Raw genomic sequence first — 26,911 nt, 5'->3', positions numbered from 1 at the left:
TTTTACTAGCCCTTCTGCTCTAGCCAGCACAGAAATGTCAAGCTGCCAGACTCTTTGCAGGATAGCTGGAAAAATAGCTTGCTGTCTACCGCATGGGAAGTGGAATGAGAATTGAGTGATGTTGCCACACTGTCTGGAAGCTGGCTTGCTTTTTCACTAGCTCTTACAGCGGTGGTTCTCAGCCTTGCTAATGCCGTGATCCCTTAATACAGTTCCTCATGTTATGGTGACCCCCAACCATAACACTATTTTCATTACTACTTCACAACTTAATTTGCTCCTGTTATGAATCGTAATGTTAATATCTGATATGCAAGATGTATTTTCATTCATTGCACCAAATTTGGCACAAATACCCAATATGCCCAAATTTGAATACTGGTGGGGTTTGGGGGGGGGGGGGGGTTGTGTCATTTGGGATTTGTAGTTGCTGGGATTTATAGTTAACCTACAATCAAAGAGAATTCTGAACTCCACCAACGATGGAATTGATCCAAACTTGGTACACAGAACTCCCATGACCAACAGAAAATACTGGGTTTGGTGGGCAATGACCCTGAATTTTGGAGTTGTAGTTCATCTACATCCAGAGAGCATTGTGGACTCAAACAATAATGGATCTGGAGCAAACTTGGCATGAATATTAAATATGCCCAAATGTGGACACTGGTGAAGTTTGTGGAAAAATTGCCTTGGCATTTGGGAGTTGTAGTTGCTGGGACTTACAGTTCATCTACAATCAAAGAGCATTCTGAACCCCACTTGACACCCCCTCGTGTGTTCCCCCGGGGTCCTGACCCCCAGGTTGAGAAGCGCTCCTCTAGGTCCACCATCATGACTGGAAGAAGGTGACTATAGAGTTGCACTGGAGGACCAAAAGATTCCTGGGCGAAACATTCGTAATCATGTCCATGAACATTCAGATCCACAGAAGTCAAAATTACAACTGTGGAGGGACAACTATATAATAGGCGTTTTCATTCCACAGAACTGTGGGGCGACTGTGGCAACCATATCTCATAGCAGGTACCCAAAATAGCTCACAGTGGCTTTTTGCACCGCTCCTGGTCCTTCTGTGTTGTAAAGCTAGAGGTCCAACCAGGTTCTTCTTCTTGGCCTTGCCCTCGTTCCCGCAGAGATGAACACAGTATATGCACAATTACTCTTTTGGAGTACAGTCCCTAGCATTCCAAGAAAGATAGGTTTAATGTATTGTCGAAGGCTTTAGGTTTTCCAAGCTCAGGAGATTGGAGAATGGTTGAACACAGAATGGCAATATCCAAGTTACATTCCTAAAAGTGATTTAGAATTTATTTCACTGCACCACACCACCATTCCTGTCTCATGATGGCTTCATTATTTCATTGGAAGATGGGTTATGTGACAAGTCCTATTTGGGACATTCCCCCCTCCCCCCAAATCTCTAACCCTAGACACACAAGATGTTGCAGGGAGACCTACAGAAAGAGAACCAGTCTGGGCTTTCTAACCCAAGGTGATCTAAATCCTTTTGTGGGAAGGGGAGGATCAGCTTTAAGTATTACAATTAGTGTATTTCCTGAACAAACACAAATGCTAATTGGTTGCCATAGCAATTAAAGCATAGCCATTTGCAGCTAAATAGCGTTTTCATCAGGCCTTCTGGAAATGTCCCTTAGCAGGGGGAGGACCTAGTTTGCAAATCAGTGTGTACATTCATGGAAGTCTTTGGATTACACAACTTCGCAGGGGACAAGTAACTCCTAATAAAAGCCATCTTTTAAAACTGAAGCGTTTGTGTGTCTATGTAATTTCACATGGTGTGTGAAGCTGTTTTTAGGTGGACTTATTTCAGCAAATCTCTGAATGCTTCTTAACCGTGTGAGTTTTGTTGTTATGATAGGCTTAGCAAAGGTTTGCAAGTGATGATAAAATGTTAGGGTTGCTTGCAATTCTTTTTTTTTAAAAAATTTGGAAACTATAGTACTGCCCCACTATACATAGAGCTTATATTGGCAGTTTAATTTATCCGTGGTTTCAATTATTCACCTAGGGCCTTCAGTAAAAACTATATCCTTTTCTGAGTATTTCTATCATTTATCTCATTGAAAACAATCAAACTCACGATTATTCCATCTTTGAACCTATTCTCTTTGGAAATGGGAGTTATCCCCCTGATGGTGCAGCAGGTTAAACCACTGAGCTGCTGAACTTGCTGACTGAAAGGTTGCTGGTTTGAGTCTGGGGAGCAGGGTGAGCTCCCACTGTTAGGCTCAGCTTCTGCCAACCTAGCAGTTTGAAAACATGCAAATGTGAGTAGATCAGTAGGTACCACCTTGGTGGGAAGTAACAGCACTCCATGCAGTCATGTTTGCCATATAACCTAGGAGGTGTCTACAGACAATGCCAGCTCTTCGGCTTAGAAATGGAGATGAGCACCAGCCCCCAGAGTCGGACATGACTAGACTAGGTGAGTGATGAATTCAAGAGGACTCCCAAACTGCGGACCTGTGACTTCAGGGGGAGTGTAACCCCGTCCAGCACAGGTTGCCACTCAACTTTTTATGGGAGTTATAGAATCTTACAAAACACAGTTCTAGTTCTCTACTTCTCCAGTTTTCAATCAGCTGCTAGGGTAATTGCCTATGGAATCCTGGGATTTGTAGTTTGGCAATGAAATGGGAATCAAAGCACTAATTGTGCAATGTGAACAGATCATTTCTCACTCTGCCATCATTGTTCTCTATGTTTCTCACTTGGAAATAATTTTACTAGTTTTAAGCTTGATCATCTATTACAGAATTACACAACTCTCCAAATGTTGCTGAACTGCAGCTCCCAGCATTCCTCATCAGCTGGGTAGGGTTGCTGGGAGTCACACACAAAGAGAAACGAAAATACATGATTCATATGAAATGCATGCCTTTTGATAATCTTTGCACAGTGTTAGTAAGGAGTTTGCCCTTTTAGGAAACCTGGGATTTGAGTCAGCTTGTGGCTTCCTTAAGAATCTTGGAAGCTCTGCAAGCCAGGCTCCAGTTTGCATGACTTAACAAAAATAAATGTGCCTTCTCAGCATCTGGTGGTTTTTGAGGGAGAAGGCTGAGATGTCACAGGAAACAATCACACTGAAAACGTTTGTGTGAACCACTGCAAGCTGAGACATTCTTTCCAGATGGGTAAAATTGTTTTTTTGACCAATAGCTGATGAGCTCCCTCTTCCTTGTGTGCAGTGAACACTTATGTATGTAATTTGGAGGCCTACTGTGCACCTAGAGAAATGGTAGAATTTCCTTTTTGGAAGCTGTTTTAAAAATGTCTGGGAAGGCAAGATACCATTTTAGCACTGTGATCCTATTTTAGCTGCCTCCTAGAGATCTTTCAGATTTACAGTTGAGGAAGGACTACTGGTGAATTAAGTGTTGGACTATGACTCTGGAGACCAGAGTTTGAATCCCCACTCAGCCATGAAAATCCATTTGGTGACTCTGGGCACGGCACAAACTCTCTGCCTTAAAAACCCCTGTGATAGCATCGCCTTGGGGTTATCATAATAAGTCAGATATGACATAAAGGAACACAACAACGAATTTAGCAATGCTCATTCAAGAGCTCTAACACTTCACAAAACTACAAACCTCTGGATTCTGTAGGATGAAGCTATGGCAGTAAAAATGGAAATGTAGAACAGCCAACCCATCACATTTGCTGGGGTTAGGGGCACAGGCCCCTGTGAAAGTGAAAAAGAAATGCATTTCTATTTCCTTACCTGAGAAAATTCCAGGTTCTTCCAGAATGACTCTTTGGTCAATTTCTACTTGAAGCTGATCATAAAATTGCACTGGACGTCTGAATGATTCCTAGGGAAATCTCTAGGTCCTCCAGCATGGCTGGAGAATATTGACTATAGATTGACACTGGTCATTCCATACAAAGCATTTTAAATTACATTCAGGAATAGTCTTAACTCACAAAAGTCAAAACAACAAATGTGGAGGGATGACTGTTCTAGCTTTGTGTTGCATGAAAGGGCTTGTTCATAACAGTTTCTGTCTATATTCACTTTCACTGTTTCTCTTTCGCTGCGTTTGTTTTCCAAGTTTGTTTTCAGCTTTCCACATTGTGTTTTTGTAACACATTTGTTACTCCTTTTGTTGTTTGAGTATAGTTGTATGCTTACTCATTTGTATCAATCCGTATTTGGTATCCGTTTAGATTATCAGTGCCATGGGCATTCCGTTCACTGTTTCCTTTCCGCATCCATAGTTTTGCTATTACATTGATTTATATTATATATCTTGCAAGTGCCTGCTATTTCAGCATTTGTTTCTGACTGCTGCCTCTCTGTGTTATTTGGGCAGCTGGTAGAATAAGTTCACACTCTTCCAAAGCCAAGTGTAAAAATAAATCGAATCAAATACATTTAATGTAATGGAAATGATAAAAACTTTTAAAAATATAATGAGGAAAAGCAGCATTTTAACAAACAACTTGAAATAAACATGGGCTTTGGCTGAAAAATAAATGTTTTAAAGGATCCCCACCTCAATAATGGCAGGAAACTCCCATAGGCACTGAAGGAAACTTGGAGTGATTGTTTGGCCCATAGATTGTTATGTAGATCAGTAGTTCCCAACTTTTTTTTTTAACCAGGAACCACTTTGACCAGGGACCACTCTTCAACATTAGTACCAAAAGGGTTACGAATGAATTTTTGGTCAACTTTCAATTGGTTTGGTTATTTGGGGTGCTAATTAAGCAAATTGCATTGGATAGACCACATCAGCTCTAGTTTCTGATACAGAACATATGCCATTCAGTAGTCGCCATCTGCTCACCCCCAAAAAATCATATTTAATAATCTAGAGCTGATGTGGTCTATCCAATGCAATTTTCTGTATCAGCACCCCAAATAACTCCAGGAACAGGCCTAAAAACAAAGACACCAAGGCGCCCTCGCTTCCAGGCGTCATATGGAATGGCTCCTGTCTATCTCTAACACCGGCATTGAGCTGAATATACTTCTGTTGCTCTGAATTCTACATAGTCATTCTCTAAGTTGCATTCAAACAATACGTATCTTAAAATGTGTGTCTATGTGTGTGTGTGTGTGTGTGTGTGTGTGAGTAGATGTAGATGTGGTCTGGAAGTGAGCTGAGGGAATGTAATTTTATTTTGAAGCTTTCCTATGGGGAACTTGAGGCTCTTCTCTGTGTTTCCTCAAAAGAAAAGATCTGAGAAGACCAAGTGACAGGCATAGTTCTCATTATGTATATGTCGGAGAAGAATTGCAGTGCAAAGCTTGAATATGTTACTTTTGTGGACAACCTGGCTGGGGGATTCTGTGCTTTGCAGTCCACAAGAGCAACTTTTTCAGAACGTTGTACTTCACTTAGGACAGTGGTTCTCAAACTGTAGTTCTCCAGATGTTTTGGCCTTCAACTCTCAGAAATCCTAACAGCTGGTAAACCGGCTGGGGTTTCTGGGAGTTGTAGGCCAAAACACCTGGGGACCCACAGATTGAGAACCATTGACTTGGGACATCAGTAAGGAACAGTTGTGTGAATGATGCCACATAAATCTTGACTGTGGACACATACAACTCCTTGGCAGAGATTTCTTAGAAATAATGAATATTTCTATATTCTTTTTCATAGGAAGTGCTTGAGCCTCCGTTTTTCTTTAACTTTTGTAGAAGAGGGACAAAAAGTGAGCCACTGGGCTGTAGCTATCCTTTCGACCATGAGATTTCTTGTGATGTATTAAGATTTTCGCCCAGGTTTTCAAGGCTTTATCTTATTTCTAGTTTTTGAAGGAGTTTATATTTATGAGTATACAGCTCATTTTTCTCAACTTGGGGAATCAGCTGAAAAAATATGTATAATAAATCTTCTATGGTCATGTTCCTCTTGCTGTTTTTTAATCTCTGTGTTGAGATAATTTGTAACGCCTCAACTCATATTCAGCCCATCACCCATATATTGTGTTCTGCCCAAGTGCTTGACCAGCTCCTGGTTTTGCAGTTCCCAGCCAGGAGCAAAAACTGGCAGTAAATGGAGCCTTAAACAGGCCAATTTGTACATGGCTCATAAGACAGGTTCTGGTTGGTGGGTCACAAACTGTACTGGGATTGTTAAAATGATAAATGTTCAAGTAGCTTTATAGTGTGCTTCTCTTTTCCATTAGGATCCATAATAGCTATGATCAATTTGGGCATAAGCTGCATTAAGCTTCTTACTTGGAGCTTATATCACCCTTTTCTGTTTGATCTTCATGCTCTTTTAAGTGTAATCTTAATAATAGGCATCAACTGTTTTTACCCATTCTAACATCCTGGGATTGTACGTGTGAGTTCTAATTCTTGCCATCAGCAAGTTGTTGTATGTTGTCTTTCTTAGCCAGAAAGAACATTTGCCCCTTCTTCATACTAAAAGAAAGAAAAAAGTACTGCTAATATAGATATATTTGGGAGCAGGTAAAAGGGTGTGAAACAGAGCATATCAGAGTTGGATTGTTCTATGTATTGATTCAGGCTCTGTTGCCAGATGATGATGAGAATATGTACTATTGAATCCAGGATTATGTGTACTCAGCACTAAAATAGTGTAGGAATTATGTATAAATAGTTAAAAACAATAAGACCGGCAGTACTGTGGAGTCCGTAACTGGATTACTCTCCTTTCTTGTGCTCTGCCCTTCATTTATTCAATATTTTAGACCACTATTCTTTTGTAAGGATTGCTACACTATTGTGTTGCTGATTTATGTGATCTCCAGGCAGTGGTCTTTCTGTTTGTCATAATGTAGTAAAGGAACACATAATGTAGTAAAGGAACACATCTAATACCTGTGACAGTCTCGGTGGCACAATGGGTTAAACTCTTGTGCAGGCTGAACTGTTACCTGAAGGTTGGTTCAATTTGGCAAGACAGGGTGAGCTCCCATCTGTCAGCTCCAGCTTCCCATGCGGGGACATGAGAGAAGCCTCCCACAGGATGGTAACACATTTCAGGTGTCCCCTGGGCAACGTCTCTGCAGATGGCCAATTCTCTCACACCAAAAGCAACTTGCAGTTTCCCACGTCGCTTCTGACATGAAAAAAAATCTTATACTTGTGAAATCAATCTGAAAAGTTGCACAAAAATTAATGAACTTTAGAAATTCACGCAGTTTACAATTCTGTGCTTTTTGTTGTGTGCCTTCAAGTCACTTCTGACCTATGCTAGCATGTGGATAATGGTTCTTAAGTGTGTGCAGTTTTGATTTTTGAACATTGTACTGGAATTGAAATGACCATAGTACTCAGACTTTGCATCTTCATAGTCTTGTATACCATTGAAACCAATTTTTTTGAGAGAGAAACTGGATGGTTTCAAAAGTTGGTAAAAGGTAATGGTAAATATTTCCCTTTGATATTAAGTCCAGTCGTGTCCAACTCTGGGGGTGGTGATCATCTCCATTTCTAAGCCGAAGAGCTAGTGTTGTTCGTAGACGCCTTCAAGGCCATGTGGCCAGCATGACTGCGTGGAACACTGTTACCTTCTTGCCAAAGTGGTACCTATTGATCTACTCACACTTGCATATTATCAAACTGCTGTTGGCAGAAGCTGGAGCTAACAGTGGGAGCTCACCCAGCTCCCCGGATTTGAACTGCTGACCTTCTGGTCAGTAAGTTCAGCAGCTCAGTGGTTTAACCCATTGTGCCACCGGGGGCTCCTAATTCTCTTGTCTAGATCTGGGTAAATTCCATGCACACATGTATGGGAAAATGACTAAGCTGCTTTGGTTAGGACAGGAGCATGCTTTTTTAATACACTCACACACAATAAAGGATATATTCAATATTCAAACCAGAATAGATGACAGAATCTGGAACTCTTGATTTCAAGGGTGAATGTATTTATTTTTTGTATGTATTTGTTTATATTCTGCTTTCCCCAGAGAAGACCAACTTCTCTTGTATATCCATATTCCCCTCTCTTTCAGTATCATGTGCTGAGGAAAATAGATACTGCGATTTATTTTGAGATTATATTTTGAATTACTGATGTATTTGTGTAAAATGTTTGGTTTATGATTTGGATTGCAGTGTGGTTGTTGGTGGGGCCTCTATACTGTAGGTGAAAACAAAATAACCCTAGGTGAAACATTTTATCATAGCTTGAGTTCTGGTTTGCTTCTAAACAGAAGTACCATATGGAAAGGAGCCTGCTAGTAACTATAGTCCAGAAGTAGGTACTTGGAAAGGGACTAGAGTGTCCCATTGGTTCCCCAGCTGATTTTGGAGCTCTGCACCTTCTGTATGTGTGTATGACCTTTCCTTTGTGTACAACATTACAGTTTAAGCTTCAAAGTTACCTGATAATTTAAGCCTAAACTCTGTTTGTTGAGAGGATTGGGGTACACTAGGAAATGTTTTCTTTCCTAATGTTAGTTTATGATCATTTGGCAGGAAATCCAAATGAGAGTATGCTTTGCAACATTATGATAGTATAACAAAAACTGAGTAACTGGCAACTGTCTTCTCTCTTGATCATTATTTAAATCTACCTGCGGTGGCTTCTTTTTTTATGAGATCTTGTTCTGTCTTTTTAGTTTTGGCATTGTGAAGTACTTCTGTGTCAGCAACATATCACTACAGATTAAATTTCTGATAGTAGTCCTTGCTTTGTCTGCAAGCAAAAAGGCGTTGTAGTTGTCCCCCATTTCCCCCTTTTGTCAATAAGGGCTCTGGTTTTGGAGAGACACTCACAGTATCAAGTATGTCTGACTCAAAAGTGAACTCTGTTTTGTTACCAGTTAAGATGCTTGTGTTCTTCATTTTCTTTGTTTGAGGGAACCAGTAATTGTTATTTCCCTTGTGAGGGGGCCTGTTGTAATACGTTTGTCAATAGGTTATTGATCACTTACTAGTGTGAACAATACGTCTTACTTTTATTTATTTGAGGAAGTCTATACTGCCTCCCAGCTCACAAGAGCGCCTGAGGCAACGAACAGATAAAAGCAGTTAAAATGAAATTAGACCTCCTTAATCTGTAGACTCGATATCCATGGTTTCACTTACTTAAGATGAAGGTAAAGGTTTCCCCTTGGCATTAAGTGTAGTTGTGTCGGACTCTGGGGAGTAGTGCTCATCTCCATTTCTAAACCAAAGAGCCAGCGTTACCCGTAGACACCACCTAGGTCATGTGGACAGCATGACTGCATGGAGCGATTACCTTTTCACTGAAGTGGGACCTATTTATCTACTCGTATTTGCATGTTTTTGAACTGCTAGGTTGGCAGAAGCTGGGCCTAACAGCAGGACCTCACCCTGCTCACCAAATTCGAACCGCCAGTCTTTTGGTCAGCAAGGTCATCATCTCAGCGGTTTAACCCGCTGTGCCACCAGGCTCACTTCCTTAGGCTTCAAAAAATATTATACTCCTCCCCACAAGTGTTTGTGGACCTCTCTAGATCCGCCAGTTCGATTCTTTGGTATGTCTTCTGACTCAAATATACAGTTGACCCACTGTATCCATGGATTAAAAAAAGAAAGATCCAAAAATGAAGCATACTTTTACCATTTTATGTAAAGGAAGCTATTGTACTGTGCGATTGCATATAATGGGACTTAGACATCCATGGATTGGTCCTGGAACCAAATCCCACCAATAGCCCACTGTATTCAAAAGGTAGAATTTGCTTTTATCTCTGGTTTAAGTTATCCACAAGGGATGTTGAAACATACTCCCAAAAGTAGGAGGTTGTACTAGTGTTGTGCAAAGATAAAACTATTTTCAAAAAGTACTAAAATGCTCTTTAAAAATGTTTTAAAACCACATAAAAACAATCATAAAATACTATTTGAAAACATTTTCAAACACTGGGGCCATAAAATGCTTCTCTTCCTGTCTTTGTGCTTTTTGGAAGATCCTGAATCTCAGGGTGGACCAACGTGGTAGATCCTAAATTGAAGGTGTCATCTCACGTTAGCATTAAGGCACTTAAGGGTGAAAATTACTTACTGAGCAAAATGTGCAATTACTTGCTTTGTTTCATTTGTCAACAGTGTCCTTACTTGATTTTCCCTGTTGTTATAATTAGGTATAATGTATAGTATTCTCTTGTTGCTCCTGCTTCTTGTCCTTTCGCTTGAGGAAGTTGTTTAGAAGTGATTTCAAAGATTCATTTCTTACCAATGGACTAAGGATTTGCCATTTTTTTCTTTGCTTCTTTCTTTTGGGTAGAACTTAGATATATTTCTGATTTCGGCTATAACTCCTAAAACTCTTCAGCTGCTGGGGAATTTGGGGAATGTTCATCTAAGAGAGCAATGTTTATAAGCTCCAGGTCTGAACTATGTAGTATGTGAAAAATGTTTTTGCTGTAATTTAAGTGAGTTCAATTCTATCAGATTCAGTTTCTTCTGATGCTTCCCTGTGATGTTAAAGTAGCTGATGTTTTGTTGTTAACTTCAGTGACTTTTACTTCTTTTCTAAGGAGTACCCGCACAGGAACATAAGTTAAGACAGAGGAACTATGGCTTTCCTGGTGTTGGCATTTCCCTCTAGTTTTCGTCCGCTCTGGCCAGCCTAGCTCTTATTAATGTTGAGGATGGTACTAGTTCATCACCACCTGGAGGACTCCAGGTTCCTGCTTGGAGTACTGTAAACAACAAATCCACAATGATCTAAGCCTTTTACCCACTGAAGCCAGTTTATTTATTTAATATTTATTTACAGTACTTATATTCCGCCCTTCTCCTTCCAAAGGGGACTCAAGGACACATGTGCACACATACACTGCAAACATTCAATGCTGTTTTTTAGACATACAAGACATACAGACAGATAGAGGTCATTCAACAGTTTTTCCAACTTCGGATCCTGGAGGTTGCTGGATTCCTGCCACAGGGGGAGCTGTCGCTTCATCCACTATGACACCGAGCCTTTTTGATCATAGTATTTCCTCCTTGCCCTTTGATTTCCAGCATTTTTATGGTGTCACAAATTAACCACTCAGCTTTAAGCGGTCCCTAATTACTCTACTCATAGCACAGCTGTTTTCAAACTGCTTAGGTGAACAGTAAGCTGGGCTATTAACAGTCAGGAGCTCTACCGCAACTTGGGCTTTGAACTTGCCACCTTCTGGTTGGCAGTGATTTATTGCTGCTAGTGATTAATCAGCTGTCCTATAGCCTAGCCCAGTTGTGTGAAGGCACAGAATAACACCACAGATTTTATTGTGTCTGTAAAGTTGGGTGGCTAGAATCTATACCAATTGAATACTGGGTTCTAGGAGAGAGAATCACAACCCAGAGAACCCTGCTCTGCCTTGCAAAGTTTGAGATTACCCCTGTGCTTCAGGTATAACCCTAGTCTTTGCAAAATCCCAAGGAGTCAGAAAGAAATTGTCCCTGGACTTGCTGTTCCTCTCACTTATTTTTTATGCACAGATATTATTATTATTATTGGCATTTTTAAGAATAATTTCTAGAGATAGATTTTGTCAAAAGCAAATTGCAGCCTGGCAATTTCCTTGTATATTCAAAGCCTTGGTAGCCTTTTGAATCCGTGCTCCAAAATACAGTATTTTAAAGAGCAGTTTGAAAAAAGAGTAAAACATCCTTACTGATAAAGCTGCTTTCTGTTTCCATTTCAGGAAAGCCCCACAGCATTGGCAACTCTGAACGGATTCAGCTCTCAGGAATGTACAATGTTAGAAAAGGGAAAATGCATTTGCCGGTCAACAGATGGACAAGACGCCAAGTTATCCTTTGTGGAACGTGCCTAATTGTATCATCGGTGAAAGAAAGCCAGACTGGCAAGATGCATGTGCTCCCCTTAATTGGTGGAAAGGTAAGTCAAAATGTAATTTCTCTGTAATTATGAAAAGGTGCCTGATGTTCCTACGGAATAAAAAAAGGCTTGTGCCATATACAGGCTGTCCTCAAGTTACGAACAAGAGAGGTTCTGTAGGTGTGTTCTTAAGGTGAATTTGTATGTAAGATGGAACAGGTACAGTTTGTAAGCATAACTCCAAATGGATGGATGGATATATAGATAGATAAATAAATATGCAAGCCTTGGATAGCATATGAAAGGGTTAACACCCCTGTAGTATTTGTTTTGCTTTCTGTGCCCCTGTTCAGAAGATTTCATCCCACTTTCTGTCCCTGTGGCAATTGAATTTTGAAAAATTTGCCTTGTTGTTGAAACAAGGATTGGTGATAAAACTTCACTGAAGACACCTTTTCCCCATGATAACTCCTCCAGGAGTGAGTTTCCCTTCTGATGGATAGATTTCTCTCACTTTCTGTTGTCTCATTCCTGTTCTTAACTATGAGGCATTTGTAAGTCAGATGTTTGTAACTTGTGGTCTGCTGTATATATATACACACACAGGTACATATATGTATATACACATACATATTCATGCACATGCATGACACATGTACAAATCAGAGTTGTTTCCTGAGCATCTGAACCTGTCGATAAAGAGTTGTGACACAGGTGGAGAATCTCCCTCCCCAGTAGTCTGATTCATCCAAGGAAAAGGTGTATAGTGCCTCGGAATGATATAAAAGTGATATTCCTTTGGTTTAAAGTGATATTTCTTTTGGTTTAAAGTGAGCTACTACAAACTGTGATTATGCTTTCAGGAGTATCCTACTAATAGTGTTACATTGAGAGTCTATTAATGTTAACATCAGTGGTTCCCAAACTTTGGTCCTTCAAGTATTTTGTACTTCAGCTACCACAATTCTTAACAGCTAGTAAACTGGATGGGATTTCTGGGAATTGAAGTCCAAAACACTTGGAGGACCAAAGGCTAGGAACCATTGGTTTACATGGAGGTATGTTCATGTAAGTGTAGCTTGGATTATAGCCTGATTTGTTTAGATTTACATTTTTATAGTTCTGTTTATCTTGCGTGTTGTATATACTCATATATAAGTTGCCCTCTTATATAAGTTGAGGGCCCATTTGGGGGGACAGAATAACTGATTCCGATATGATCTTTGGATAAGTTGAGGATTATTCTACTGAGGGAAGAAAGCACCAATAACTCATCGTTGGGCCAGTTATTGGAGCTTTCTTCCCCTGGCATTGCTGCGATTCTCCTGTCAAGGTATTCAAAACAATCAGAAGTGGTGCTATGATGGACAGAGTAGAGAGGTTGCTACTTCTTGTAAGTTTTCCCAGGATGGAATAATCAGAGAAGAAGATTATATGAGTTAAGGTACAGTCTTCACATGAACCAGTGGATAAGTCAACCCAGGTTTCTGGATTGATTTTCTTACTGCAATTTCTAGATTTATACATGAGTATATAGAGTAATTGGATACAATTATTTTACCTTGCTTTGATTTATGCAAAACAATCACTCTGGGAACCCTATAGTTTCAAACTCTATTAAAAATTATGCACATTTGGTTTTGTTACTCTGGCAGTCTTTTATCTTTTTTGATCCTCTTTTAAAAATCAGGGTTGTAGTTAATCAGTACTTCAGAGGCTCGTTGTCTGTTTTAGAAATTATAGTAACATGCCCCTCTGTTCTCTTTCCCCCGCTCCCAAATTCCCAAATACAGGTTGAAGAAGTTAAAAAGCACCAGCACTGTTTAGCATTTAGCTCCTCTGGACCTCAAAGCCAGAGTTATTACATCTGTTTCGACACATTCACTGAATATTTGCGGTGGCTTCGGCAAGCTTCAAAGGTAAGAGGAGCTTTAGCCTCTTCACTGTCTTTCAGTTGCAAAGAGCCTCAATACTCCTGTACAGAACAACCAATTTTAATGATCAAATGAATGCGAAGTAGGCAATTCTGAGTTTATGTTGAACAATGCTTTTATACTTACATTAAAGTTTTACTTCACCATCTGTTTCCAGCTAGGCAGAGATGTATAGATACAACTATGACTTTAGCTCAGGCATGGGCAAACTCAGACCTGTGGGCTGGTTGCGGCCCCTTGGGGTCTTGCCTCTGGCCTCGACCCCAACCCTGACAGTCACACGCAGATGTGCAGAACTCTCCCAAGAGATCTGCTCACCCATGTGTCAAGCCCTCCTTTTCATGGAAGGACATGGTGGGCCATCGTGTCCTCTTGCAAAGAGGAACACTCCGAGGGATACATTGCTACAGCAACTACCACTCTGGCCCTCCCCTCCACCCGTGCTAACCGTGCCCTGCTCCCCCAAAACCGCTCTCGTCCCCCCCCCATACCGGCCCTTGAGCCCCCCTCCAAATTCTTGCATGCTCCCTTCCCAGCCCTCCCAGGCCCGGTCTGTAGCCCCCTTTCTGAAGAGCTTGCCCGTGGCTGCTGTAGCTCAATTAGTCACTCAGTTTTTGTCTCTGATTCTAAACTCCACCTATGCCTCCAATAAAAAATGTATGATTTTGGAGAGAGAGTGGGTGGGAAATCACCCCAAAATTGTCCCCAAAGTCTCCCAATATGCTCAAACATGCAATCCAATCTGTCTTAGAATGATTTCATCTCTTAGACGTCTCCTTCCTGCTCTACTTTTCCTTCAGAATGGTGATATAAAGTGATACAAAAACTTTGCTTCTGCATCCCATTTGGAAAAAGTAACAAAGGGAAAGGAAGATTTTTTTTGGTAGGGATAGTACAGTTTGCATGGGATCAAGACTGGCTCCTGGTCCATGTGCAATTGCCTACTCTTCATCTGAAGAGTGTTGTAAATTTGCTCTCAGGAATAGTCATGTATTTGTTATTGTGGTTTTGCATTCAGTTATACAGCATTTCCTCTGTATAATTGTCTGCTTGTGGGTGTGTCCACAAGCAAACAATTATACTAGGGCAGTGGTTTCCAACCTGTGGTCCGTGGACCACCAGTGATCCGCAAAAACTAAAACACGGTCCGCATCCTCACCCTTACTATATTGTTGCAACGAGAATGACTGGTCTTGCGAAACCCTCTTACGGTGCTGAGGCTTATTAAATATGATTTTCTGTGAGCGAGCAGATGGTAACTAGTGGATGGCATATGTTCTGTATCAGAAACTAGAGCTGATGTGGTCTATCTAATGCATTTTTCTGAATTAGCACCTCAAATAACCAAACCAAATCTAAAGTTGACCCAAAACCGATTTGTAACCCTTTTGGTACTAATGTTGGAGAGTGGTCCCTTGTCAAGTGATCCCTGGTCAAAATATGGTAGGGAACCACTGTACTAGGGGATGGGAAATGTATGGTCCTTAGTTATTGATGTTATTATGTTCCCACGATAGACAATGGTGAAAGATTATTGAAATGGAAGGCCATGTTCCTTTGCACTCCCTCTCTCTTTAGCTTATGCATGGAACTCAAAATGACTTGCAATAATTTTAAATAGAAGTTTGGCTTAAACCATTGAACAGAAATTGTATGTATCTTAAAATGGACGACAAGAACAATTGAACAAGAATTGTGTTTTAAAAGTTGTTATTGTTGCTTGTGTCCCTTCAATTCATTTTTGACAAATGGTGGTTTTCTGGGGTTTGCTTTCCCCTTCCTCTGGGGCTGAGAGAGTGTGAGCTGCCCAAGGTCACTCAATGGGTTTTCATGACCCTGCTCCGCAGTTAGTCTGTGGCAAAACATAGGATAAAATAAATAATACAAGATAAATACCTTCGACACACGTCTGCCATTGGATTAAAAGTTAAAGTCATGCCTAAATGGAAGGCTTTTGGCCTGCTGCTAAAGAGAGCTGGTGCTGGTGGGGTCTAATAGGCCCTCCCCAGCTTGTTCTCCACCCTTTTCTTTATATGACTTGAATTAGGATGTCTTCTTTACTCACCCTTATAACTACGCTTCAGTTGGAGTAAACTATAAAAGTTAGCTGTGCCTCCCAGGGTAGGAAAATGCCTAACCTTGTTTTTATGTGATAATAAAAACAGTTAAGTGTGTGCACCAGAATATCTCCTTGTCCTCGCACATGTACCCTCCACGGTGATCGTTACCTTCTGTAACTTGACTCTTATGTGTGTCCACTCTCCCCGTTTTCTTTCCCTTTTTGTTTGTTTCATATCCCTCCCCCCGCCCCCCTGCAAAAACCAAAGAAGAGTTTGGTGTAGTGCCAAGTTCCTCAGCCATCCATGAGATTCCCCTTTGCTTCTCTTCTGCCCTCAACGTTGCACTCGATTGTATTGTGCAGTATGAATGAACCTGTGCATTTGTTATGGCTGGCCTCTTTCTGGGAAATCACTTTGCTTATGATGTCCAATGCCTTGTCTCAGAAATTATGGCAGGTCTAAATGTGGGAAAGTGGCAGAAAACAATAAAGTTTAAGAGCATGAAAGGATGACTGAAGTGTTTTGTTTTTTCCTTTTTAATTACTGATTGCATAAGATTGCTTTGTGCCATTCTGTGCTTTCCCTTTTTCTTCTTTGTTCAGCTATATTGGGGAAGTTGCAAGAATAAGCACATCTTTTAATGTAATTATAGTGACATCTTTTTGATTGTGGATGCAGAAACATAAAACTGCAAACGCTAATCCAAAAATAAGACAAATTAAACAATTCAAATTATTTGATGGTTCAGAAATACAAACATTTTCTATAATTAATGGAAGATATACATTTATTTTAGGAACAGGTTTGTGTAGTATATCTGCCCAGTTCCCTTATCACCTAACACAGTGGTTCTCAACCTGTGGGTCCCCAGATGTTTTGGCCTTCAACTCCCAAAAATCGTAACAGCGGGTAAACTGGCTGGGATTTCTGGGAGTTGTAGGCCAAAACACCTGGCCACCTACAGGTTGAAAATCCCTTAATAGAATTCTCTATTCTAGCTAATTTGAAGAAATAGAGGGTGAATTCCTCTAATAATAACTTGTTACAGTGTACATCTTTCTCCCTATCATTACTATATAGGAAAGTCCCTGTTTTGCTTGGGGAGCATATTCCCAGACTTTACCTGGATACAGAAAACTATGAATAATAGTTTGAAATGAAAAATCTTCAATTTTTTATTTTATTGAAATGAAAATCTTCCAACTCAGGAATGTCAGAGAGTTGTGTATGAAGTCCTAGGAAATGACTTAAGAGGCTAAGTTTTGTTAGAAGTGGATAAATGAAACCATAGATATGTTAGAATTCAACCTCACACTGCCCAAATCTCAAGTTCTCAACAAGGAGCGGTAAGTTTGTTTAGTATAGACCAGTGGTTCTCAATCTGTGGGTCCCCAGGTGTTTTGGCCTACAACTCCCAGAAATCCCAGCCAGTTTACCAGCTGTTAGGATTTCTGGGAGTTGAAGGCCAAAACATCTGGGGACCCCAGGTTGAGAACCACTGGTATAGACTAAGGGTTTCCCTGCCCCCATGTCTCCTGTTGGAATGTATCTATTTTATGTAATTTTGATGATGTTTGTTGTTTATGCTTTGCTTCTGTTTTGCTGTAATATGTTGTCCAGGCTTGGCCCCATGTAAGCCGCTCCGAGTCCCCACTGGGGAGATGGTGGTGGGATATAAATAAAGTTTATTATTATTTATTATCTATTTTTGTTCTCTCTCTCTCTCTCTCTCTCTCTCTCTCTCTCTCTTTCTCTCTGTTTCTACTCTAGTTCAGATTGGTTGTGCAGAATAGAGACTTTTCTACTGCAAATCTTTTTGAATCTGACTTCTGTTTCTTACAGCGGAGTATGTGCTGTGTGCTTTGAGATCTCTCTCTGCTTGTGTGTCAGGAGAGATGTAGTGATTGGTATTTTCCCCCTCTCTGAAACTTCAGAAAATATGGGTGTTAGATTAGCTCAGACCCAATTATTTACTATTGAGAAATGCAGTTCTTATTTGTATTATAAATAAAAATGTAATGTTAGTTTGTGGGATTAACATAACCCCAGAACAACTGGACGAATTGACACCAAATTTGGACACAATACACCTATCAGGCCAACAAGTGACCATCACTCATAAAACACTAAAAAAACAAAGCAGAAGAGACTTAAAAGCAAAAAAATAAAAAATACATTACAATGCATGCACAAAACCACACAGATATATATACACAAACACACATATATACACAAGTATATACACACACACACACACACACACACACATATATATACACACACAAAACACATATACACAGACTGGACCACAGCAGTGCGTGGCAGGACGCATTTGTGATTTTTAAGACAACTCATCTTTGTCTGCCTAAGCTCTTAATTGTTTACAGCCACATCACATGGCACTTCATGCTTTGCTTGCTAATGAACTGATTCTGAACTTTAAGTATCCTATTTGATTTTGGATGCTCTGCTATTTGAGGGTAGTTTTCCATAACATTGTACCAGTTCTGAGGACATAGGAGTGGTATTGCATCGAGGAAATGGCCTGATTCTATAGGATTGGTTGCTTTAGAGATTCATGTGAATACATATGGAGCCATCCTTTGAGGTTAAGTATTATTATTATTGTTGTTATTGTTTGTACCCTACTGTTTCTCTCCACAAGGAGACTCAACGCGGCTTACATTCAAAACATTTCAATACAATTTAAAATCTAAAAATATACAAATATACAAATAAAATCCATAAAAACATAGGCAAAACTAAAAAAAAAACAAGCTAAGTGGCAGTAAGTTACCTAAAGATGATGGGGTGAAAGCTCACTCAGTGATCCCTTGGTTAATATTCTTCTCAACCATTTCAGTAGCCTCCACCAAAATACACCAAGAAGTGACTTTCCCAATAACTTGATCCTAGTGACTGATGGATGAGGATGATGCCTTGATTTATCTACTGAATTGTTACTTTAAAGTGATTTTTCTACACAGTAGAAGGTCATGTTTTCTCATCATTACTTGGTACCATGAGCCAAATGATTGTATGCTTCTGGCCTCAGCCTTGAGGTCGGGGAAGGATATTTATATTTTTAAACCGGGTGTCCCAGTGCCTTTCTAGACTACAAACAAAAGGATTTCATAGGATGCACCCAGTTGAAGTGGGATCCTATAATTGTATAGTGTGACAGAGTGCCAGAATTTACCCAGAATAGAACGATTTAATAGTATAGTGAGAGCTAACATCCCTTCATGATGGTGTTTTAAAACAGAAAATCATTACCTAGGCAGCCTACCTTGCCTACTATCACATGTCGCCTGCACGTCTGTGTAATGTATGCCTCTGTTAAATTCCGAACTCTTTTATCCAGGGCAACTGATGAGTGATCTTTTACGTAGTGCCTTAGAGCTGAGATAACCAAGAGTGCAGGCTGATTCATAAATTACCCGGGGCTACGTGAGACCTATCTATGGACTTTTCTTGCATTGTTTCACTGAACTAGAATGCTCATGGATGGCATGATTACATGATGTCATAGTTCCTGCTTAGCTGAACGACTCTTAAAAGGTGAAGTTGTCTATAGCAATATCTCTGCATAATAATGATCCCAAAGTGAAATGACAAGTAAGCACATGGACATAACTAATTCTTAGACACTTTTTGAACCAGTCCTCAGACTCCACAATAATACTATGATACAACTTTAAATTACCATATATACTCAAGCATAAACCAACCTGAATATAAGCCAAGGCACCTAATTTTACCACAAAAAACTCAAGTATAAGCCGAGGGCAGGAAATGCAGCAACTACTGGTAAATTTCAAAATAAAAATAGATACCAGTAAAATTATATCAATTCAAGCATCAGTAGGTTAAATGTTTTTGAATCTATATAAATAGAAATGTAATGTTCGTTTGTGGGTTTAACAGAACTAAAAAACCACTGAATGAATTGACACCACATTTGTACACTACACCCATAACAGACCAACAAGTGACCATCACACATAAAAACACTGAAAAACACAGCAGAAGGGACTTTAAAAGCCCCAAAACAACAAAAAAATTACAATGCATGTGGTATATACACACACGCACGCACGCACAAACACACACACACACATATACACACACAAAACACATATACACAGACTGGGCCACAGCACCGCGTGGCAGGGGAAGGCTAGTATTTAAACTGTAATTTAAGATAAGACTGTCTAACTCTAATTAAACTATTATTCTAACTTTCTTCAATGTAAACGTGCTTACATAGCTTTCCAATAATAATAGAGTAAAATAATAAATGTAACAAATATAATAGTGTAAAATAATGGAAATATAATAATAATAATAATAATAATAGAGTAAAATAAAAATGTAATAATAACAACATCAGCAGCAGAGTAAAATAATAAATAATTTTGACTCGAGTATAAACCGAGGGGGCTTTTTCAGCCTCAAAAAGGGCTGAAAAACTAAGCTTATACTCGAGTATATACAGTATATGGTTCTATTCTAACATGAACATGGGATTTGCAGTTTAGGGAGAGGCATTTTGTAATTTCTGCTAGATTACTAGTGCTTCAGCAAAGTACAAATCCGAGGAATCCTTAGGATGAAGTTAAAGTGAGATCCTAGCACTATAATTGTGTAGTGTGCCCCACCCTTAGTTGAAAGAAAAATACAGTTGTGAACTCCTTACTACTGAAAGTAGTACTTTTTTGCTTTCCCCCATGTTTCTTCCTTCAGCAGGGTACATGATGGAAGTGTTAGATAGATTGGAAACTGAAGGGCACTTAAGCACTTTGTTTCTGGCTTCTGACTGTCATTGATCCAAAATTCATTTCTTTTATCAGGATGCGGAAAGGTGTTATTCTTACATAAGCTATGCTACCAGCAACCTCTCCACTGTTTTCTTTGCTTCGAGTAGGTTTGGGGGGAGATAGAGTTACTTGTGTTAAAAGGTTAGGATGACCCTGATCTGTCATTTCTGCCAGTATATTAAGCATACCAACAACTCCTCTGATAAGGAGAGAAAGCATTCACCTTCATGCTCGAGAATATTAATGCATCTGAGAAAAATCCACCCAAGGGTAAAATCTTTCACACTTGGGCAGGGACATAGCATGAACACGATCATAGATTAAGAAGAATCATTCATCTAGTTTTGCTAATTCTAATACAGTTTTTGAGGAAGGAGTGTCACTAAGGCAGTAACAGATAGGACTTTACATGAGGAATTCCTTTAACTTCTATCCACACGATTCTGGATTGAAAAGTTGTATTGTCAAACTGTCTACTAGTTCTCTGACTTTAGATCTGAGATACTTAAATGTGTAGGATGTTAGGATGGCTAAGCTACAGCCTTGAGATGGAATGACAGTTCCTTATGCACCGATTCTCTTTTCATTTACCTTTCCCAAAACTTACCAAGGCTCAAAATTCATGAAATGCCTAGTTACTGATACAGCATTTTGTTTAGTTGTACTTTGATAAGATTCAAATTCTTGGTGCAACTTTGCAAAAGTACATTTGATAATAGGACCTTCCCCCCACCATTTCTGTTCTTGTTGCCTATTGATACAGCAGAATTCCAAAATCCTCCAAAATCCAAAATGTCCATGTGATGGTGAGATTGGAAACCTTTTGCTTTCTGATGGTTCGATGTAGACAAATTTCATTTCACATACAATAATATAAAAACTACTGTGTATAAAGTTACCCTCAGACTATATGTATAAGGTGTATGCAAAACATAAATGAGTTGTTGTTGTCTGTTGATGTATTTTTATGATGTTTTTCCTTTTCTGGTTTTAATTGTTTTAATTATATTGTTTATTTGTTATATGGATTGTTGTAGGTTTTTCGGGCTATATGGCTATGTTCTAGAAGCAGTCTCTTCTGATGTTTCACCTGCATTTATGGTAGGCATCCTCAGAGATTGTGAGGTCCATAGATGCGGGCAAAACATCAGGAGAGAATGCTTCTAGAACATGGCCATATACCCCCAGAAACCTACAACAACCCAGTGAATCCAGCTATGAAAAACTTCGACAATATTTGTTATATGTTTTTAATTGTGTTTTACCTTGTAATTCTTGTTTATGCTGGGCTTAGTCCCCATGTAAGCTGTCCCAAGTTCCTTCGGGGAGATAGTAGAAGGATATAAGAATAGAGTTGTTGTTGTTGTTGTTGTTATTTCATGTTTATGCTTGGGTCCCATCTTCAAAATATGTTATTTCTGGTCCCAAGCATTTTGGAAAAGAAATACACATTCTGTAGTAGTGTTATTTTATTTTCCAACTTGGGGCATGCATCGCATTCCAGACATACTTTGAAATTTTGTTGAATCTTGGATCTGAATTATTCTGTGATAATATCTCCATTCTTCATTGTTAAAGTCATGTCTTTGGGTAGTTTCCTGCCAAGGTTGAGATCCTGTAGTATTAATTATAGGTTTTGCCAGGTGGGCTTTAAGTCAAATGAGATTGAGATCATCCGAGGAGGCCCTGTTCTCGATCCCACCTCCTTTGCAGGTGTGGTTGGTGGGAACAAGAGACAGAACCTTCTCAGTGGTAGCCCCTTGCCTATGGAACTCTCTCCCCAGTGAAATTAGAGCAGCCCCCCTCCCTCCTGACTTTCAGAAAGAAAGTAAAAATGTGGTTATGGGACCAAACCTTTGGATAGAAGCTTAGTGCAATATGAGAATATGGAATAGTGATATGACAAACGGAACAGCCTTGGATTATGATTTTGGACAGCGTGCTTTTAATAATTGGTTTTCATATTGATATGTTTTAACTTTTTGGTTTTAAAGTACTTGTTTATTGTTTGTATGTTAACTGTGAACTTAGACAAGCCCCTACATTACAACACTTTAGGAGAGAGTGAAAAACTTGGTTTTTCCAGCAGACATTTGATAATGTCTAGACCAGGGGTCCTCAAACAGAGGGCCAGGTCACAGTCCCTCAAACTGTTGGAGGGCCGGATTATAATTCGAAAAAAACATGAATGAATTCTTATGCACACTGCACATATCTTATTTGTAGTGCAAAAAACCCCCACTTAAAAACAATACAATAATTAAAATGAAGAACAATTTTAACAAATATAAACTTATTAGTATTTCAATGTGGACCTGCTTTTGGCTGATAAGATAGAATTGTTGTAGTTTTGTACTTTCAAGTCATTTCAATCTTAGGTTGACCCTGAGCGAGGGCCGGGTGAATGATCTTGGAGGGCCGTATCCGGCCCTTGGGCCTTAGTTTGAGGACTCCTGGTTTAGACAGTAATGAGAAGTGATTGCCAGTCACTTAGCACTTTATATCTACATTCTCTGCATTCAGCTGTGCTTCTATATTGATTACATGGATCTTTTAAATGATTCTATTTTAATAGAGGTTGTTTTATCCAATTTATATTCCTGCTTTATGTAATGTACTATTGTTTTCATATTGATGTATTTTATTTTATGTATTACGTATTTTATGTATGGCATCTTTGTGTACTATTTTTTAAGCCACCCCGAGTCCCCATGGGAGATGGTGGCAGAGTCTAAATAAAGTATTATTATTATTATTATTATTATTATTATTATTAGCATATCCTTGAAGTGACTGGCTTGACCTTGAAGGAGCTGGGGGTGGAGATGGCCAACAGGGAGCTCTGGTGTGGGCTAGTCCATGAGGTCACAAAGAGTCGGAAACGGCTGAACAAATAAACAACTAATAATTATTATTATTATTATTATTATTATTATTATTATTTATGGCATTAAATAACTTCCTATCTGTAAGGCTGCTCTGAATACCCTTTGGGGTGAGAAGGGCAAGATATAAATGGAGTAAATTAAATAAATGATAACACTATGTAACGGAATTTGAAAAAAAATGTTCTGGTTTGAGTGTTATTTACTTTGAAAATAGTTGTCCTCCAGAAACTTTGTTTCTGTGCTGCCACATGTATATTGAATTAATTGAGACTTGATGGGATATTCATTGAAAAACTACCGCGAAATGTGCTGCAAGATATCCCACAAAAACAAAGTTTTTGCAGATTAATAACTTTTTTATATGTTTTTATGATAGAACCAATTAGGAAATGATATATATAATCCAGGAACAAAAATAATGTTACATAGTTTAATTGATAGCTCAAAGTATTTGAGTTCATAAATATGATAAAGTTGTATTCCTTCATTTAATTTAAGTCACCTGTTTTGGTTTCTTGTCTGAAAAAATGATGGTGGCAAAGCTGGTAGTTGTTGATGTTTTTACTACAGTTTCCTTGACTATTCAGGGAGAAAAGGGGATGCTTTAAAACTGGGATGCTTTAAAAGAGTCATTGTAAGGTTGGCTTGTACAAAACTGTCAACTTCTGATGTCTGAGGAATTAATTTGACGGTACAAGGTCATGCATATGTTCCTGTCAACTTGTAATTTTCTGCTTGGTTTGCTTTCATGTATGTAGCTTAAAGTAATGCTGACAAGCCAGCTACCCTCATTTAAAAATTCCAAGTTGACGCTGCAGTTAAAATATCTTAATTTAGCCTGCACAGTTTAATGTAGTCAAGTATGTTGTTTTCTCAAATCTAGGCTAAATAATAGCCTGAAATTTCAACTGTTGTTCTTGGATTAGGAAGATTTGGGGTTTAATTTCCATATGCCCAGGAACTTGCTAGTTGACCCAGTTCAACAAGTATTGGCCCAGTTTAGAAATCAGGCTAAACTGCAGCTTATTTTGCAAGTCTCAGGCTTGTATCTTCTCTCTTTCTCCATCATGGCTAGTCAGAGGCGCTTTCTCTTTTCTAGGAAGCATCTATTCTAGTTTAGATTAGCTGCAGTTTGTCATTTCATTCAACATGACAAACTGTGGTTAATGTCAGCTATGGTTTGTTTGAACAAATCTAGCTCTGAACCATCTATTATGCATCTGACTTGTTTAAACACACAGCAGCTGATACTCAACATAAGTTATGATTCGAAGGGCGGTTAATTATATTAGAAAACATCCAGACATTTCAAAATACAGAATAAAATAGGCCAACACCTGAGGTTCTTTCATAGAAGAGTAAGATACTGATGCACAATATGCCATTTATTTGATTTTTAACAACAAAAAGCAATGAAGAAGAGTAGAACTAGATAATTTGCTCCTACAATTTAGATGCAGTAGTAAATTACCTGCAACTAATAGTTGTTCATTATCTTGAAAAACCTGAGTTAAAGCCGATCAGTTTCCCCTTTTTGCATTGATGGGGTTGCCTTTGGGGAAGACAAAGGCATGAGGAAGAAGGTGGCAGTCATTATACAATTCAGCAATAATAATAATAATTTATTTATTTATTTATTTTATTTATTTGATGCATTTATTAACCGCCATTCTCAGCCCTTTAGGGCGACTCATGGCGGTGTACAACACATATAAAAAGGCAATTTACAAAGAGGCAATTACAACAACATATTAACAATACAACAATTACAAAATTACACTAAAAATCCGCTTCGTCTCATAGTGGAATCATAACCAATCTCATATTCCTTGTTCCTTTCCAGTCGTCTTTACCACATTTTTATAGCACTTAATTAAATGCCTTCTCGAACAGCCATGTCTTAAGGCTTTTTCGGAAGGACATAAGGGAGGGCGCCTGTCTGATGTCTGCAGGGAGAGTGTTCCACAGCCGGGGGGCCACCACCGAGAAGGCCCTCTCCCTCGTCCCCGCCAGACGTGCCTGTGAGGCAGGCGGGATCGAGAGAAGGGCCTCCCCAGACGATCTCAAGGTCCTCGTGGGCTCGTAGGCCAAGTTGCGGTCCGAAAGGTATTTTGGGCCGGAGCCGTTTAGGGCTTTGTAGGCCAAAACCAGCACCTTAAATTGGGTCCGGTAGCAAATCGGCAGCCAGTGGAGCTGGGACAACAAGGGCGTTGTGTGCTCCCTGCCTCCCGCTCCAGTTAGTAACATGGCTGCCGCGCGCTGAACCAGCTGAAGCTTCCGGGCCATCTTCAAGGGCAGCCCCATGTAGAGAGCGTTGCAGTAGTCAAGGCGGGATGTGACCAGAGCGTGTACCACCGTGGCCAAGTCAGACTTCCCGAGATACGGGCGCAGCTGGCGCACGAGCCTGAGCTGTGCAAATGCTCCCCTGGTCACCGCTGAAACCTGGGGATCCAGGCTCAACGATGAGTCCAGGGTCACACCCAAGCTGCGAACCTGCGCCTTCAAGGGGAGTGCGACCCCATCCAGCACAGGCTGTAACCCTATACCCCGTTCGGCCTTGCGACTGACCAGGAGTACCTCTGTCTTGTCTGGATTTAATTTCAGTTTGTTCGCCCTCATCCAGACCGTTACAGCGGCCAGGCACCGGTTCAGGACCTTGACAGCCTCCTTAGTAGCAGGTGGGAAGGAGTGACAGAGTTGGACATCATCTGCGTACAGATGACACCGCACCCCGAAACTCCGGATGATCTCACCCAGCGGCTTCATGTAGATATTAAACAGCATGGGGGACAGTATGGAACCCTGTGGAACCCCACAAGTCAAAGGTTGTGGTGTAGAACAGGAGTCCCCCAATAACACCTTCTGGGTGCGGCCCTCCAGGAATGACTGGAGCCACTGCAAAGCAGTGCCCCCAAGGCCCATTTCCGCAAGGCGCCCCAGAAGGATACCGTGGTTGACGGTATCGAAGGCCGCTGAGAGGTCCAGGAGCACCAACAGGGACACACTCCCCCTGTCTAGCTCCCGGCGCAGATCATCCACTAAGGCGACCAAGACCGTCTCGGTACCATGTCCCGGTCTGAAACCAGACTGTGCCGGATCCAGATAATCCGTGTCTCTCAAGAATACCTGGAGTTGTGAGGCCACCACGCTTTCCATGACTTTGCTCAAAAAGGGGAGATTGGAAACAGGCCGAAAGTTGTCCAATTTAGTGGGGTCCAGTGATGGTTTCTTCAACAGCGGCTTTATAATAGCCTGTTTTAGGCTCGCTGGAATCTTGCCTTCCCGAAGGGAGGCATTCACCACCACTGTTACCCACTCAGCCAATCCCCCTCTGGCCTCCCTCAGAAGCCAGGATGGGCAGGGGTCTAGGATGGACGTGGTGGGCCTCATTCCTCCAAGTATCTTGTCCACATCCTCGGGTTTCACAAACTGAAAAGAATCCATCAAAAT

General features: G+C 40.1%; 1 protein-coding gene across 1 annotated transcript in view; it reads left to right on the top strand.

Annotated features, from left to right (window-relative positions):
* The window catches only part of PHLPP1 (PH domain and leucine rich repeat protein phosphatase 1), a 210,259-nt gene that overhangs the window by 88,346 nt on the left and 95,002 nt on the right, over positions 1 to 26,911 (top strand). Inside the window, exons 2-3 of the mRNA XM_060774717.2 lie at positions 11,623 to 11,819; positions 13,553 to 13,678. Coding sequence (XP_060630700.2) covers positions 11,623 to 11,819; positions 13,553 to 13,678 — 323 coding nt within the window. The remainder of the gene's footprint in view (positions 1 to 11,622; positions 11,820 to 13,552; positions 13,679 to 26,911) is intronic.

Source organism: Anolis sagrei, chromosome 4, assembly GCF_037176765.1.
Source record: "Anolis sagrei isolate rAnoSag1 chromosome 4, rAnoSag1.mat, whole genome shotgun sequence".
Lineage (NCBI taxonomy): Eukaryota > Metazoa > Chordata > Lepidosauria > Squamata > Dactyloidae > Anolis > Anolis sagrei.
The sequence above is the reverse complement of the archived record's forward strand: the minus strand, read 5'-3'. Positions and strand labels throughout refer to the sequence as shown.